At 49.0% G+C, this 13,779-nt stretch overlaps 2 protein-coding genes across 2 annotated transcripts in view; both read left to right on the top strand.

The window, feature by feature from the left end:
- The window catches only part of Stimate (STIM activating enhancer), a 41,387-nt gene extending 38,229 nt beyond the window's left edge, over window positions 1-3,158 (top strand). The window contains exons 7-8 of the mRNA XM_028787535.1: window positions 554-703; window positions 2,415-3,158. Of these exons, the coding sequence (XP_028643368.1) occupies window positions 554-703; window positions 2,415-2,513 (249 nt within the window). The 3' untranslated portion in view covers window positions 2,514-3,158. The remainder of the gene's footprint in view (window positions 1-553; window positions 704-2,414) is intronic.
- Window positions 3,159-4,138: 980 nt separating this feature from the next.
- Window positions 4,139-9,544, top strand: Mustn1 (musculoskeletal, embryonic nuclear protein 1). Its single transcript, XM_028787536.1, has 4 exons — window positions 4,139-4,752; window positions 7,339-7,590; window positions 8,545-8,677; window positions 8,854-9,544. Exons 2-4 carry the CDS (start codon window positions 7,582-7,584, stop codon window positions 8,958-8,960), a joined length of 249 nt encoding a protein of 82 aa, XP_028643369.1. The 5' UTR covers window positions 4,139-4,752; window positions 7,339-7,581; the 3' UTR covers window positions 8,961-9,544.
- The last annotated feature ends 4,235 nt before the right edge of the window (window positions 9,545-13,779 follow it).

Below are 13,779 nucleotides of genomic sequence, written 5' to 3'. Positions count from 1 at the left end.
TGAGCACAGTGGCCACATGTGAAGAACCAGTGATGTCGAGCACTAAAGGAATCAGGGGCTCTCTGAAGCAGCAGAGTATGGCCACCTGTGAAGAATCCATGAGGCTCAAAAACAGGTAGTTAGAGACCTAGGTTCTAGGCCTGAAACAGGCTGCCTGGTTTGTTTGTTGGTTTGTTTTTAGAGTTAGGGTCTCTCTATATAGTCCTGGCTGTCCTAGAACTCACTAAAGTAGACCATGCTGCCCTCCAACTCACAGAGCTCAGTCTCTGGCTCTGAAGTGCTATGATGAAGGGTATGCACCACCATACCTGGCCTGGGCTGCCTGTTATTTAACACAACAAAAGCCCATAAGTGACTCCAGCAAGAATTACCTTGCTAATCTCTGATAATGATAGTACAGCAAATGAGAGACTGGCAGTTGCTCTTGAATGTTCTGGGAGATGGTCAGGGCTGAGTGGAGCCTCTCTTCTCTGTGGAAGGGGTGGGTATAGAGCCCTCTGCTTTGCTTTGTTCTGGCCTATCCAAAGTAACCTACACTTTTTTCTTCCCACAGGCTTTCATGTTCTGGGTAGTGGACAATTTCCTCATGAGAAAGGGGAAGACGAAAGCTAAACTAGAAGAAAGAGGAGCCAACCAGGACTCAAGGAATGGGAGCAAGGTTCGCTACCGAAGGGCAGCGTCCCACGAGGAGTCTGAGTCTGAGGTAAGAGCCTCCCTGGCTCTCCCCAAGAGCTTGGCCATCATACCTTGGGCTCTGGGAGTCTCAGCTCAGTTTGTACCTGAATGCTGATTCACAGTATCCGTCAAGAGGGAAAGAAGCAGCTGAGCTGAAGAGTAGCCCAGGTCACTCAGAGCCTCATCAGCTTGAGCCCAATGTCTGCTGTCACATGCGCCTTCTCAGGCCAAAAAGTTGTAGTATGTAGATTTGCCACAAACCAACCCTGTGGCAGTGGAGACAGCCAGGTAAGGTGAAATCCACCTTATTCCAGGGAAGCATTAGGATACTTGGAGCCCTGTTCTTCACTAACGAGCAAGGGAAAACCTTTTAAACTATAGGACTAGCTAAACCTCACAGAGGTAAGCTCATCTCCCTTTACCTGCTGGTGCCTAAATTCAAGGGGCTGAACATAAGGAAGCAGCACACATGAATACAGCACAGGGCAGGAGTATGTGTCCCAGCTGGGCCGCAGCATTCATTACCTGTGCCTCAGCGTGCAGCAGCTGGGTGGGAGAGGCCTGAGGAAACCCTCACAGTGCTGGGCACTGTGCTGCCAGTGGGAGCTACAGACATGGTTGAGATTAGCCAGGCTTGTGGTACATGGCTTTAATCCTGCACTTGGAAAGTAAAGACATTCAGATCTGTGAGTTCAAAGTCAGCCTAGTCTACAGGCCAGAAAGGGCTATAGAGTGAGACCTTGACTCCCCCAGCCACCCCTCCCCGCAAAGTGACTGAGATGGCTGCTACCCTGAGGCTTGAGGATGAGGAAAAGCAAATGCACAAAAGTTCACCACCACACATGAAGTGCAGGGCATCAGTGATGAGCATAAGCACCAGCACTGGAGAACCCTGGGCAGACTGGAGGGGTTTTAAACAGTGAATAGATTAGAAGGCAAGCCCACATTTTCTCCAAGTTTGTATTCTGGTTACAGGAGTTTATTATATCATAATAATTGGCCAACATTTGGCAAATGACAAAAACCATAAAGCAGAAACTACAGCTTATGGGCATTGACAACCACGTGGTCTGGCCTCTGATATTAAAGTGAAATTCACACTGGCCAGAGCAGGGAGCCGTGAGCCATCAAGTGATTCAGTCCACAGGAAAGGTAGTGAGGCTGTTTGTCCTACCCCTGGAGTAGGAGTTCACATTCCCCTGCACAGCTGGGCTTTGGGCCCTTAAACCTTCATGCAGGCCATTCAGATCTTCCCGTGGTACTCAGAGGTCTAAGGCCAGCAGCTATGGCAAAAGCGAGCAAGTTTGTCTTCAGTGTCTCTACTGCATGGAGGAGTGAAGTGCTTCCCTCTTTATCTTCAGAAATGACAGAGGTAGCTCAAGACAGCTCCTCTGAAACTAACTGCACTGCCTGTGCGGTCTCTGGGATGATTCCTGTCACTTTTGAAAGACACTGTGTATGTAAGGCAGTTCCAGGACCCTGAGATTCCATGCACCTGATCAGCTTTGGGTCTAGCTGGAAGCCAGATCAAGGCATTGATGGGGTGGGTGGTGGCAGATTAGGGGTGGTGCCTTTAATGCTAGCTTCAACAGGCCAGCACACCTCAGTGTGGAAGGGGGATCTCCCTCGACCCTCTTCTAAGGATGTGGGAGACGAGAGGCCTCTCAGAGGGCTGGGTTCCAAGGAGGATGAGCACAGAAGGCACTGGCATCTCAGGCCTTGCCTCTTGACCACCTCAGATCCTGATCTCGGCTGACGATGAGATGGAGGAGTCTGACGCCGAGGAGGACCTCCGGAGACCTGTGAAGAAGAAGCACCGCTTCGGGCTGCCTGTATGACACATTCCCACGCTGCGGGTGACAGTCCTGGGGCCCAGCCCTGCAGCAGCATCGCTTCCCTCCTCTCTACCCTCCTCTTCTACCTCCATTCCTCCTGCTGTCTCTGCCCGCTCTCCACCCGCCCCAGACTACTGTGACTTAAAAGAGGGAAGAGGACCCGTGCCTGAGGGGGCTATGGGCAGCTGGAGTTCCCGCTCAGTTGCACTACACACTGACCAAATATGCAAGCGAAGAGCTTTGTTTGTTTGTTGTTGTCCCTTTGGGGTGCTGTGAGACCCCCTGTCCTGTCTGACCAGGTGGCATGGTAGAAGAAAACAGCACACACAGACTGGTGCGGGTCCTCGCGCTGAGGCTGCCGGCCTTGTGGACATGTGACACGCTTGGGGTTAACAGTCGCTGGTTGACCCAAGTTGGAACAGGAACGCTTTCTTAACTCAAAATGGCTTTTGTAACTCTTTATTTCTAAAGCCAGTTTTATGAGCTGTGACAGTGTTACTGTTTTTTGAGTATGTGTTTATTTCCTACAAAGTCTCTATGGATCTAATGGGCAAACAGATTTTTAAGTCTTCCGTATGCTATTTGACTTTTATATTTTTAAGTTATATTTTCATACTATTGTATTTAAAACTCTTTTTAATCCCCAAAGACATGGATTTGTTTGCCTTTCATGGGGTGTGAGCTGGTGGGAGGTGGGTAAAAATGAGAAGTGCTTTAGCCAGGAATATTGTTAGGTAACATGAGTGATGAGGTAAACGGTCCTGATGAGAAGGTGGAGAGATAGCGCTTATCTGCAGTCACGGATCCAGAGTTTGTTAAGGTCAGAACCACGCATGAGGCAGCTGTTCAAGTAGATCTGTGTGCTCCAGTGTGGGACAGACAGCCCTGCCAGGGCATACAAGCTGGCATGTTAGAGGCATTGGTTAAACTTGATTAAGGAAGGAGCCCAAGAGTTAGGCACTCGTGTCTAGAGGACTCAAGACCACCAGGCTACTCCATTGGTTTCCTGCCTCTCTGTCTCTACATTCCAAGTGTTAGAATGGCCTCGACTACCAGGACAGCAGCTTGCAGAGCCAGCCAACCTTTGCCCTGCTGTGTCACCAGCTGTCACCTGCTTGTTTGTTCAGCTGTCTGGAGAACTCTGCCTAGCCAGAAAAGCCTGTCATCATGCCCTCCAAAATTGTGAAGTGACTGCAGCAGAGCAGACTGGGGGAGCCACGTTTTAATGTGTAGGTTGTGTGAGGCATTTCTAACTGGCTCCTCTTTGCTGGCCACAACCACTCCTCAGCCTGGCTGTGGTTTTCCTGTGGTCCAGGCTGGCCTGGCATTGCATCTGGTACCGGAGCAGCAGGGCAGGGCTGTCTGATGGCTTGTCAGTGCAGCAGGCAGGGCAGTGGTAAGGAGCACAAGAACACCCCACCACTTGATGGGCTGGAGGTGATATGGCCGAGGCCTTAGGTGAGACAAGCACAGACGGGACAGTTCTCAGAACCTCCTAAGCCTATGTCAGAGTGTGCTTTGCGTTAGCATACAGGATCTAAATATGCTTGTGGCATGTGACCCTAGCCCTTACCCAGGGTACCCAGGACTATCTTCTGCCACTTGAAGTCTCACTTTTCATACAGAAGGGTATGCTCTGGGTGGCCCTCTCAGCTCATTTTCTAGTGCAAGTCACTGAGAAGAGTGAATCTGCTGTGGGAGGCTTCACATTCCAGTCAGGCAGAGGCCATGACCTAGAATGATCAGCCAGGTCCTGCCGTGTTCCTGTTTCCCGTGTCCTTTCTGTCCAACAGCTGTGGTCTTCTCTTCCCCTTCTGTAGGGAGCTTCCACTGAGCTGTGTGGAAGGGTACAACTCAGACTCCTGGTGGGATGGTCAGCTCCCGGCGGCATTGCTGACATCACCCTCACATCCCCTTCCTGTTTCATTGTGCTTTAGCTGGCCTCAGCTGCACACACCCCTGCCATCCTTCTGGAGCTCAGAACTGAAACCTCATTTTCAGACTCGAGCTCCTGGAGTTTCCAAACAGTCACAGAGGTGGGGGAAATGCTATAAAGGATGGAAACTCCGGTTGCACAGCCTCACAGAGGTGATCCGTAAGGTCCTCCCAGCTCCCAAGCACAGGGCCTGGAGGACAAGAAGCAAGCGAGTACAAGTTCTTTCTGCGACCTGATTTCCACTAAGGGCTATAGTCTCTGGACTGCAGCTGTGGAGCCGACTCAACAGGAAAGGACGTCCGTCAGGTATCTGATACTAGAGCCTGTCTGTGTGTAGGCTTGCTGTGTGTGTCCTTCCCCTCTTCCTGTATGGATGTGCACATGCACCCATGCAGCATAAGCACATACACTCACACAATTCGGCGTCCCTCAGGAGAGACTTGGGTGGCCGACAAGGCCTTTCTGTTACTGTGATGCACTGTCTCTCTGGAATGGATGTAGAGGGTCAGGACTTCTTCCTGAGCTGTCCTCCCTCTCTGGAACAAGTGTATGCATCACTTGTTCCAAGTTGCCTTATGAGATGGGACCCTTTACTGGCTGGTGGCAGGCAACACCAAGCTAGAAAAAAAAAAAAAGAAAAGAAAACAAGAAATGGAATGCTGACTTCGCTATGGTGTGCTGTCAATCCGATTTGTCCAAATAGATACCTTGGCCAAGCTGCTCTTGCTGGAAGCTTGCAAGCCAAGGCAATGAATACGTTTTTTGTAACTAACAGAAATAAACCAATGAGAGAGAGCTGACACTTAACTCAGAGAGATGGTGGTTACTTTTTTATTTCCTTTGGCTGTTGGTGGGAGTTTGGGAAAGGCAAGGATGAATGGTGAGATCCCGTGTGACAGTGTCCAGGAAAATGAGTGAGGTAAGACTCTCTGGCCCCTCAGCCCCTGGAGCATGTTGAGAGTAGCTTCCTGGCTCAAACTTTAAATTGTGAACTCCCCAGCACCAAAGAGTCATGGGTTCATGTCACCTCTCCTGCCTCTTTCCTCAGGGAAAACAAAAAGACTCAAATTCAAGTTGTAACTTTTCTTTGACAGTATAGGCCTGCTGGCACAGCTCAGGCTGCACATCTGAAAGGTGCCCCAAGACCTGGAAGGGACAGGTCCGGACGTCCCTCCTGCCAGGCGCAAACCCTATAGGATATAAGCTAGTCTTGTTTTGTTTTAAGGCAGTCTTGCTCTGTAGTCCCGGCTGTCCTGGAACTCACTCTGTAGACCAGGCTGGCCTCAAACTCAAAGATCCACCTGCCTCTGCCTCCCAAGTGCCAGGATTAAACATGTGCCCACCACTCCCCGAAGTGAGCTAGCTCTTCTTAAATAAAGATTTACAGAGCTTTCAGTGAGAGACTTGTCTGCGGTGAGGGACCTATGGCCAGCCTTGGTTTGAACACCCTGAGTTCTGAGTGGGTGAGTGGATTGTTTGATGGGCTGGTTGCCTGGTTTAGTTCTAAATTTTTCTTTTCATGGGACTTATTTAGAAGTCAGACTTCTATGAAGAAAGCACCCCACTTTAGCTGCCAATGACACTTGAGCATGGGGTCATGAGTCACAGAAACACATGTTTTAGATGAAAGAAAAGATGGTGTACTTCCATTGTAAACTGGTTTACAGTAAAATTTCACATCCTATTACCTTAAAGAAGAAAGAAAGAAACCAGTGTCTTAGTGGTCATTGGTTGTGTGTCCTGTGGAGTTAAAATAGCTCAGCGGGTTAATAAACCTTCCGATGGCTCCTGGCTGCTGTGGGCTCAAAGCAAGTCTAGCGTCCTCCCTGACAAGCCTAACCCAGTTTCCCTCCTGGAACATGAGAGCTGAACATCCCAGATCCTTGTCCTTGAGGCCAGAGCTAGACAGAGCCAGCTGTAGGCACTCCTCACAAGGCATGGCCTGACCTTTCCTTGGAATCAAGAATATTGCTCAGGCCAATGCTTAAAGACCTGATAGTGCCCACACTGACCTGCTGGGAACCAGGGCCAGAACAAAGAATGGGGTGGAGTTTGAGACACAACAGCTATGGAGTGATATTTAGGGTAACTGTTAGTGCTTGGATGAATTTCACCTGCGTAGTGCTTTCAGGGATAAAAATAATGTCCATTGTAGACTGGAGGGAGTGGAGATAAGTCTAACAAAGACAGACCTCCAACCCCCATCTACTACACCCCGCCTCAGGCTTAGGGTTCCTGCATTGCCCCAGGTGATCTTTCCATGCAAAGATGAACCTAGTGGGGATGCTAAATGATTTTCCAAGGGAGTTCTGTACTTTTTACTACAGCTTAATAGCTGAAGTGGCATTCACCCCTCTCCTCTAAAGTCCTGCCAACCAGCTCTCCAGTGTCCGTCTTAGGCCTTTACCAGCCCTCTGTAGACATTTACCAGCAAGCATGGTCCCTTCCTGGGCCCATACTGTACCTTGCTTTGTCCCTTTATTAAACTTGTCTCCAGGCTGGCTAGGGGACCCAGGCATCAGAAAAATTGTAATATAGCTGCTCCACGGGGGCTCGGCCTTACTGGCTACTCCCTTTGAGTTGGCTGTGCTCACCATGAGGAAATGCTTCCAAGCAACAGAAAGGAAGTTTCTCCCCTGCTAGTGTGCTGGGATGGAAAAACTATTTCCAGTGGAATCCAGGAGTAGAAGAGAAAGATAAACAAACTCAGAGCATCCACCCTTGTTCAGGGCCCTCCCTTTCCTCAGTGATTCCCCCTCCTATCCCTGCCACTGGGATGGGTTCTTGCAGTCAGCCTGCTCAGGCTGTACCACACATTCCAGGCACATTCATAAACAGAGTCTGGACAAGAGTGCCAGCACCTCCCACCTACAAGTGAGCTGCTGTCCCCAGAGATACAGGGTCCTCCCGGCCGGCTGCTGTCACCAGGGCTGCTGCCCATCATCTCCAAGAATAAACTCCAGCTAGTCGCTGTGTGGATCTGAATCATCTGAGAGATTCCAAAGGAGGGGAGTGACTACCCAGGACGGACAAGCAGGCTATATAAGTTCCCAAGGATTGGGCTCCACGCAGATCTTTTCCTGTGGCTACTGCCTGCCAGAGAGTCACCAACAGAGAACTTGCTTGGCATCTACCATGTCCGAGGTAAGGCGGCCCAGTGGGGCCCATCTGGTGCCAAGGAAGTTTGAAGGGCAAGGCTGGACACTAATGAGTAGTGTCTGCTCTGAAATAAAAGCCAAGCCTCAACAAGAGGCACTGGGTCCCAGCAGGCTCAGGTGAATGGCCTTGGCTGTTCCAGGCTAGTTGTGAGGGTTTGGGGCCGGGGAGTGCTTATATAGAACTTGGTATGTATATGAAGGAACTGACTGATGGCTTAGCGTGTCCAGATGTGTGTACATTTGTAATCTGGAGGAAGGATGAGGGACGGTGACTGGACCTATAGATCACAACTGTCCATTTCCCTACGAGGGTGTGTCTCTACAGGCCCATGACTCCCTGGGAGCTCAGCCCAGGCTAAGTGAGGGAATCCTTGCACCTGCCTGCCGGGCTTAAGAAGAAATAAGCCCTCAGCCTCACAGGCGCCAGCCCGGGGTGGCGGGGAAGGGGAAGCACTAAATCTGGCTTTCCCGGTTCTACTGGGACAAGAACACCAAGGTCGTCCTTGTTCCCTTCTCCATGGCTGTGTACTCCATTCCCTTCCCAAACACAGTAAATATCAATGATTTTGTTTTAGCAAAAGAGGGGAGGGGCAGTCTGTATGGGACTTTGCCACCTTTGTGAACAGGTCTTAGAATTCACAAGATTTCCTAGGGCTGCTCAGTCTTGAAGTTCATCCTTTTCCTGTCTGTCCCTTGTGTCTAGTCTTGAACCCAGTCTGACAAACAGGCCAGTGCAAGGCTGCAGCAGTCCACTCCCAGGAGCTCCCTCCCTGTCTGTGGGGCAAGATCAGATTCCAAGTCAGACTAAGAGAACAGGAGTCAGGAGAGGAGGGAGCTTAAATTGGCTTAATTCAGTCACCTGGGAAGAAGGGACCCCTGCCAAAGTTGGAGGGGGTCTTTATCTCAAGGCATTGAATTGTAAGGCTCTCGGCTTTCCAAGGTTGGCACTCCTGATGCCCCCATCAAGAAGAAGCGTCCCCCTGTGAAGGAAGAAGACCTGAAGGGGGCCAGAGGGAGCCTGGCCAAGAACCAGGAGATCAAGTCTAAGACATACCAGGTCATGAGGGACTATGGTGCGTATCCCCCAGGGCGTGTGGTAGGGTTGGAGACATAAACATTCCCCCAGTGGTAGTTGAGAGGTATTGAGGGTTTCTGGGCATAGGAGGGGTTGCACACAGCATAGGGAGCCCTGCCCCTGAGAAAACCAGTTTAGATCCCTGATGTTACCTCCTCCATCTCTCGCCTGCAGAGCAAGCTGGCTCAGCTGCCCCGTCTGTATTCAGCCGAAACCGCACAGGCAGCGAGACAGTCTTTGAGAAGCCCAAAGAGGGACCTGCCAAGAGCATCTTCGGCTGAGAAGTGCGAATTCCACCACACACCTGGACACAGGAGCCTTTCCCACGAACTCTTTTTTTTTTTTCTTTTTTAATGCTGGAAGATGTCTTCTTTCCTCTGCTGCCTCTGGAACCATCGTGACGCCTACACCGTTAGAAACACCAATAAAGAGTAAAGAGTATGCCCAATGCCCCCAACCTTGGGATGTTGCCATGGCCACTGCCTGCAGAAGAAGAAAGCAACATATGGGACATAGCATATTTGGTGCCCTCCCTGGGCTCTGAGGTGGCCAGGGAATGCTTTGTGCTTTCAGAGCCACTGAGGTGTTCTAAAAAGAGCCTTAGACATGGAGTCCTGGCATGGACTTTCTGATGGATGTAGAGTTGTCTGTTCTTCCTAAACCTCTGTTTTAGGCTGGAAAGCTGGTGCCATAGCTAAGAGTACTTGCTGTTTCTTTAGAGCCCTCTGGTTCAGTGCCCAAATATCCACATGGTAGCTCATAGCCATTTAACTCTGCCACCCTCTTCTGGCCTCTGCGGGCATTGCATACATGTACACCTGTAGTCGAAATATTCATATACCTAAAAAATAAAATGTAAAACTAACCTTTGGTTTCCCATCATGTACAACAGGAGAGTTGAGTTAATGCCTATCCCATAAAGCAGGGCACAGTAACACAGTGAACTTGTTGGAGGCCGAGCTCCCTCTGCCTGCCACAGACGATGCTGAGGTGTTTCCAAAGTCCTCAAAGCCCACTGTCCTTGCACCTTAGCTTAGTCCTTGGCGCCCCTGGTCTGTACGTCTCCATCTTAAAGACCAAGCTGGGTGTGGTTCCTCTGGCCAATGGCAGTGAGTTTCCAGGACTCCCCCACCAACCACATCCTGCCCCCAGCATGATGTCTGGATATGAGAACCAGGTTCCTGGCTACATGTGATCTATCTCTTCAGACTTGTGTCCTATGTCTGCTGTGTCAGGTTGAGGAAGATAAAGCCCGCCCAGTTAGGATGACAAGAACACAAGCAGGCTAATAATGGCTCCTACTGGGAAACTCCTGTGACCCCTGGGCAGGTAGCTCTGGCTCTAGGCTGGGCTTATTCTCTGGGTCCCAGAGGAGCAGACGTTCTGTGGGGGCAGAGCCTGTACTTGCTCACTGGACTTCTTAATGTTCTTCCCAGAAGAACCGTGTGCCCTGTGCAACTCCAATCCCATCTACAGCCTGGAAAGTGAGCAGCTGCATAGGAGTGTGGCCTCTGACCATAGCCTTGCAAGGGAAGGTTTTAATGGAAGCAACAGAAATTTCCCCAAAGTCTCCAATGCCCTGTCCCAGGGTCAGATGCCACCAGCCTTCAGGTAAACTGTACTGGTGATAGACAACACCAGCAGCTGCCCACACTTTTGGGTCTGTAGACTCAGGAGTGGGCTTTTCAGGACCGCCAGAGAACATCAACTCCAGCTGCATCAAGTACTCAATATCTGGCTACTTTATCACAGTATCCGCTAATTTTTTTTAAAGTGCTAATGGGTGAGGGAGAGGTATCCACCATTCCTGCCTCACTCCTTGAAACCTGCAGTAGGCAGAAGAATTGGCCTTAGAATCATGAGAGAGGGAGAGCTGGTACTGCCCCTCACTGGCTACAACTCTCAGGAGATCAAGCCTGCAGAGGTCTCCTGAGCAGTGCAGTATGGCTGACCCTGGAGTTGGGGGTAGGGGTGGCAGGTGAGCAAGCCCGGAGGGTATAAGCATGGGAGAGTTTGTCTGCCATGTGGTGACATGGGCAAGGGAGAGATGCCACTCCTTGTCCCTCCCTACCTATGGCAGGTGGGAGAGTTGGCCCCAAAGTCATGAGGGCTAGAGAACCAACCCTGCCCCTCGCCTGCTGTAGCATTTGGGAGACTAGGCCCTGCACCTCGCCTGCACACCACAACAGACCTGGCTCTGTTGGAGAGGCCCGAGAGCATGAGAGCAGAGTTGACTCTGTCCGTTGCTGGCTGGAGCATTAGGTGAGCTAGCCTGAGCAGTGCTGGAGAACTCAACCTTGTGCTGTGGGGACAAGAGAGATGGAAGGCTGACCAGCTCAGCTGCCACCCAAGCCCAGATCTAGAGCTTTGAGTTGGCTCAACCCCACCCCAACATCCTTTCCATCTGTGAACTGCTGGAGTGTGTGAAGGAGCTGGTCCTACAGATAAAGCTGCAGATTTCCAAGACACAGCAACAAGAGAATTTCCAAGAAGAGTCCCTCTCAGGGGATTCAGTATTTATAGTGGATCAGGAGCCAGAGGCCTCCAACCAGACCAATGACTCATTGCAATGAACATCTCCAAGTAAAGAAATGTGAACAAGAATATACTGTGGGACACAGTCACACATTACAACTTTGACAACAAGATTTTACCCCCTTTGGGCTGGAGGTTGTAAGGGCAAAGGGTGGGCACAAATGGATGAGAAGATGAATAGGATTGGGGTGCTTGGTGTGAAATTCACAAAGAATCAACAAAAAGTTAAAAACAAAAACAGCAACTGGACATGGTGGCAAACACTTTCAATCCCAGCACTTGGGAGGCAGAGATAGGCAGATCTCTATGAGTTCAAGGCCAGCCTGGTCTACAAAGTGAGTTCCAGGACAGCCAGGGAAACCTTGTCAAAAGATAAAAAAAGCACAACAACAAAACATAATTCTTTATTATTCTATACTTTAGTTAAGAGACATCTATGTTGTTTCCAGTCTCTGGCTATCACGAATAAAGCTGCTATGAACATAGTTGAACAAGTATCTTTGTGGGATGTTGGAGCATCTTTTGGGTATATGCCCAGGGTATAGCTGGATCTTGATGTAGTCATTGAAAGAACAATACTCGACTTCATATGGAAAAATAAACCCAGGATAGCTAAAACAATCCTGTACAATAAAAGAACTTTTGGAGTTATCATCATCCCTGATCTGAAGGTATACTACAATAGTAATAAAAATTGCATGGTATTGGTATGGAAACAGACAAGTTGATCAATGAAACTGAATCGAAGAACCAGAAGTAAATCCATACACCAGTGGACACTTGATTTTTGTCAAGGCAAAACTATACAAGGGAAAAAAAGAAAGCATCTTCAACAAATGGTGCTGGTCTAACTGGATGTCTGCACATAGAAAAATGCAAATAGATTCATATCTATCACCCTGCACAAAGCTCAAGTCCAAGTGAATCAAAGACCTCAACATAAAACCAGACACACTGATTCTGATAGAAGAGAAAGCGGAGGGTAACCTTAGATGCATTGACACAGGAGACAGCTTCCTGAACAGGACACCAACATCCCAAGCACTAAGTTCAACCATTAATCAATGGGACCTCACGAAACAGAAAAGTTCTGTAAGGCAAAGGACACTGTCAAAGGGACAAAATGCCAGCCTACAAACTGGGCAAAGATCGTCACCAACCCCACATCCAACAGAGGGCTGACATCCAAAATATATGAAGAACTCAAAAAATGAGACATCAACAAACAAAATAACCCAATTTAAAAATGGAGTACAGAGCTAAACAGAAATCTAGACAGAGGAATCTCTAATGGCCAAGAAGCACTTAAAGAAATGTTCAACCTCCTTAGTAAGCAGGGAAATGCAAATCAAAACAACTCTGAGATTCCATCTTACACCTGTCAGAATGACCAAGATCAAAAACTCAAGCGACAGCACATGCTGGTGAGGATGTGGAACAAGGGAACAGTCCTCCATTGCTGGTGGGAGGGCAAACTTGTACAACCACTTTGGAAATCAATTGGTGGTTTCTCAGAAAATTAGAATTAGCTCTACATCAAGATCCAGCTATACCACTCCTGGGCATATACCCAAAAGAAACTCCAACATCCCACAAAGATACTTGTTCAACTATGTTCATAGCAGCTTTATTCGTGATAGCCAGAGACTGGAAACAACATAGATGTCTCTCAACTAAAGTATAGATAAAGAAGACGTGGTACATCTACACAATGGAATACTATTTGGCTATTAAAAACAACATCATGAAATTGGGAGGCAAATGGGTGGAACTAGAAAAGATCATTCTGAATGAGGAATCCAAACCCAAAAGACAAACATGGTATGTACTCACGTAAGTAAATGTTAAGTCATAAAGTATGGATAATCATACTACAAACTTAGGGTCCGAGGTGGGGACACATGAATTTCATTGAGAATGAGAAATAGATTAGATATCAGGGGTGGGTGGAGGGAGAGGACCTGGTGGCAGATGAGGGTGTGGGGATGGGAACAGGAGGGATAAGGTTGGGGGGAGGACAGAGGGAGAGAGTACTGGGAGAGACCACTGGAGGAGGGTTGGAGGAGGCATCTCTGGGATGAGCTAGAAACCTAGGACAACAGAAATTCCCAGGTGTCTATGAGGCTGACCCTAGCTAAGACTCCTAGCAGTAGGGAATATGGAGCCTGAACCAGCCACCTCCTGCAGCCAGGCAAGAGTTCCAGTGGATGAATTGTGACACCAACCCAGCCATAAAACCTTAGACCCACAATTCCCCCTGCCTACAAGATGTGCAGGGGTAAAAGATGGGGCAGAATTTGAGGGAAAGGGCAACCAATGACTGGCCCAGATTGAGACTTGAAACCCATGCCATGAGAGGGAGCCCACCTCTGACACTATTAATAATATTCCACTATATCATACCATACTATATGCTATGCTATGCTATGCTATGCTATGCTATGCTATGCTATGCTATGCTATGCTATGCTATGCTATGCTATGCTATGCTATACTATACTAGCAGACAGGAGTCTAGCATAACTGTCATCAGAGAGGCTTCACCCAGCAACTGATGGAAACAGA

Source organism: Grammomys surdaster, unplaced genomic scaffold, assembly GCF_004785775.1.
Source record: "Grammomys surdaster isolate TR1022 unplaced genomic scaffold, NIH_TR_1.0 125669, whole genome shotgun sequence".
Classification (NCBI taxonomy): Eukaryota; Metazoa; Chordata; class Mammalia; order Rodentia; family Muridae; genus Grammomys; species Grammomys surdaster.
The sequence above is the reverse complement of the archived record's forward strand: the minus strand, read 5'-3'. Positions and strand labels throughout refer to the sequence as shown.

Bases quoted from the DNA above. Each gene is read 5' to 3' on its own strand.
- Mustn1 (XM_028787536.1), top strand. The intron at 8,678-8,853 runs GTGCGTATCCCC...TCTCGCCTGCAG, and splicing joins CCAGGTCATGAGGGACTATG to AGCAAGCTGGCTCAGCTGCC.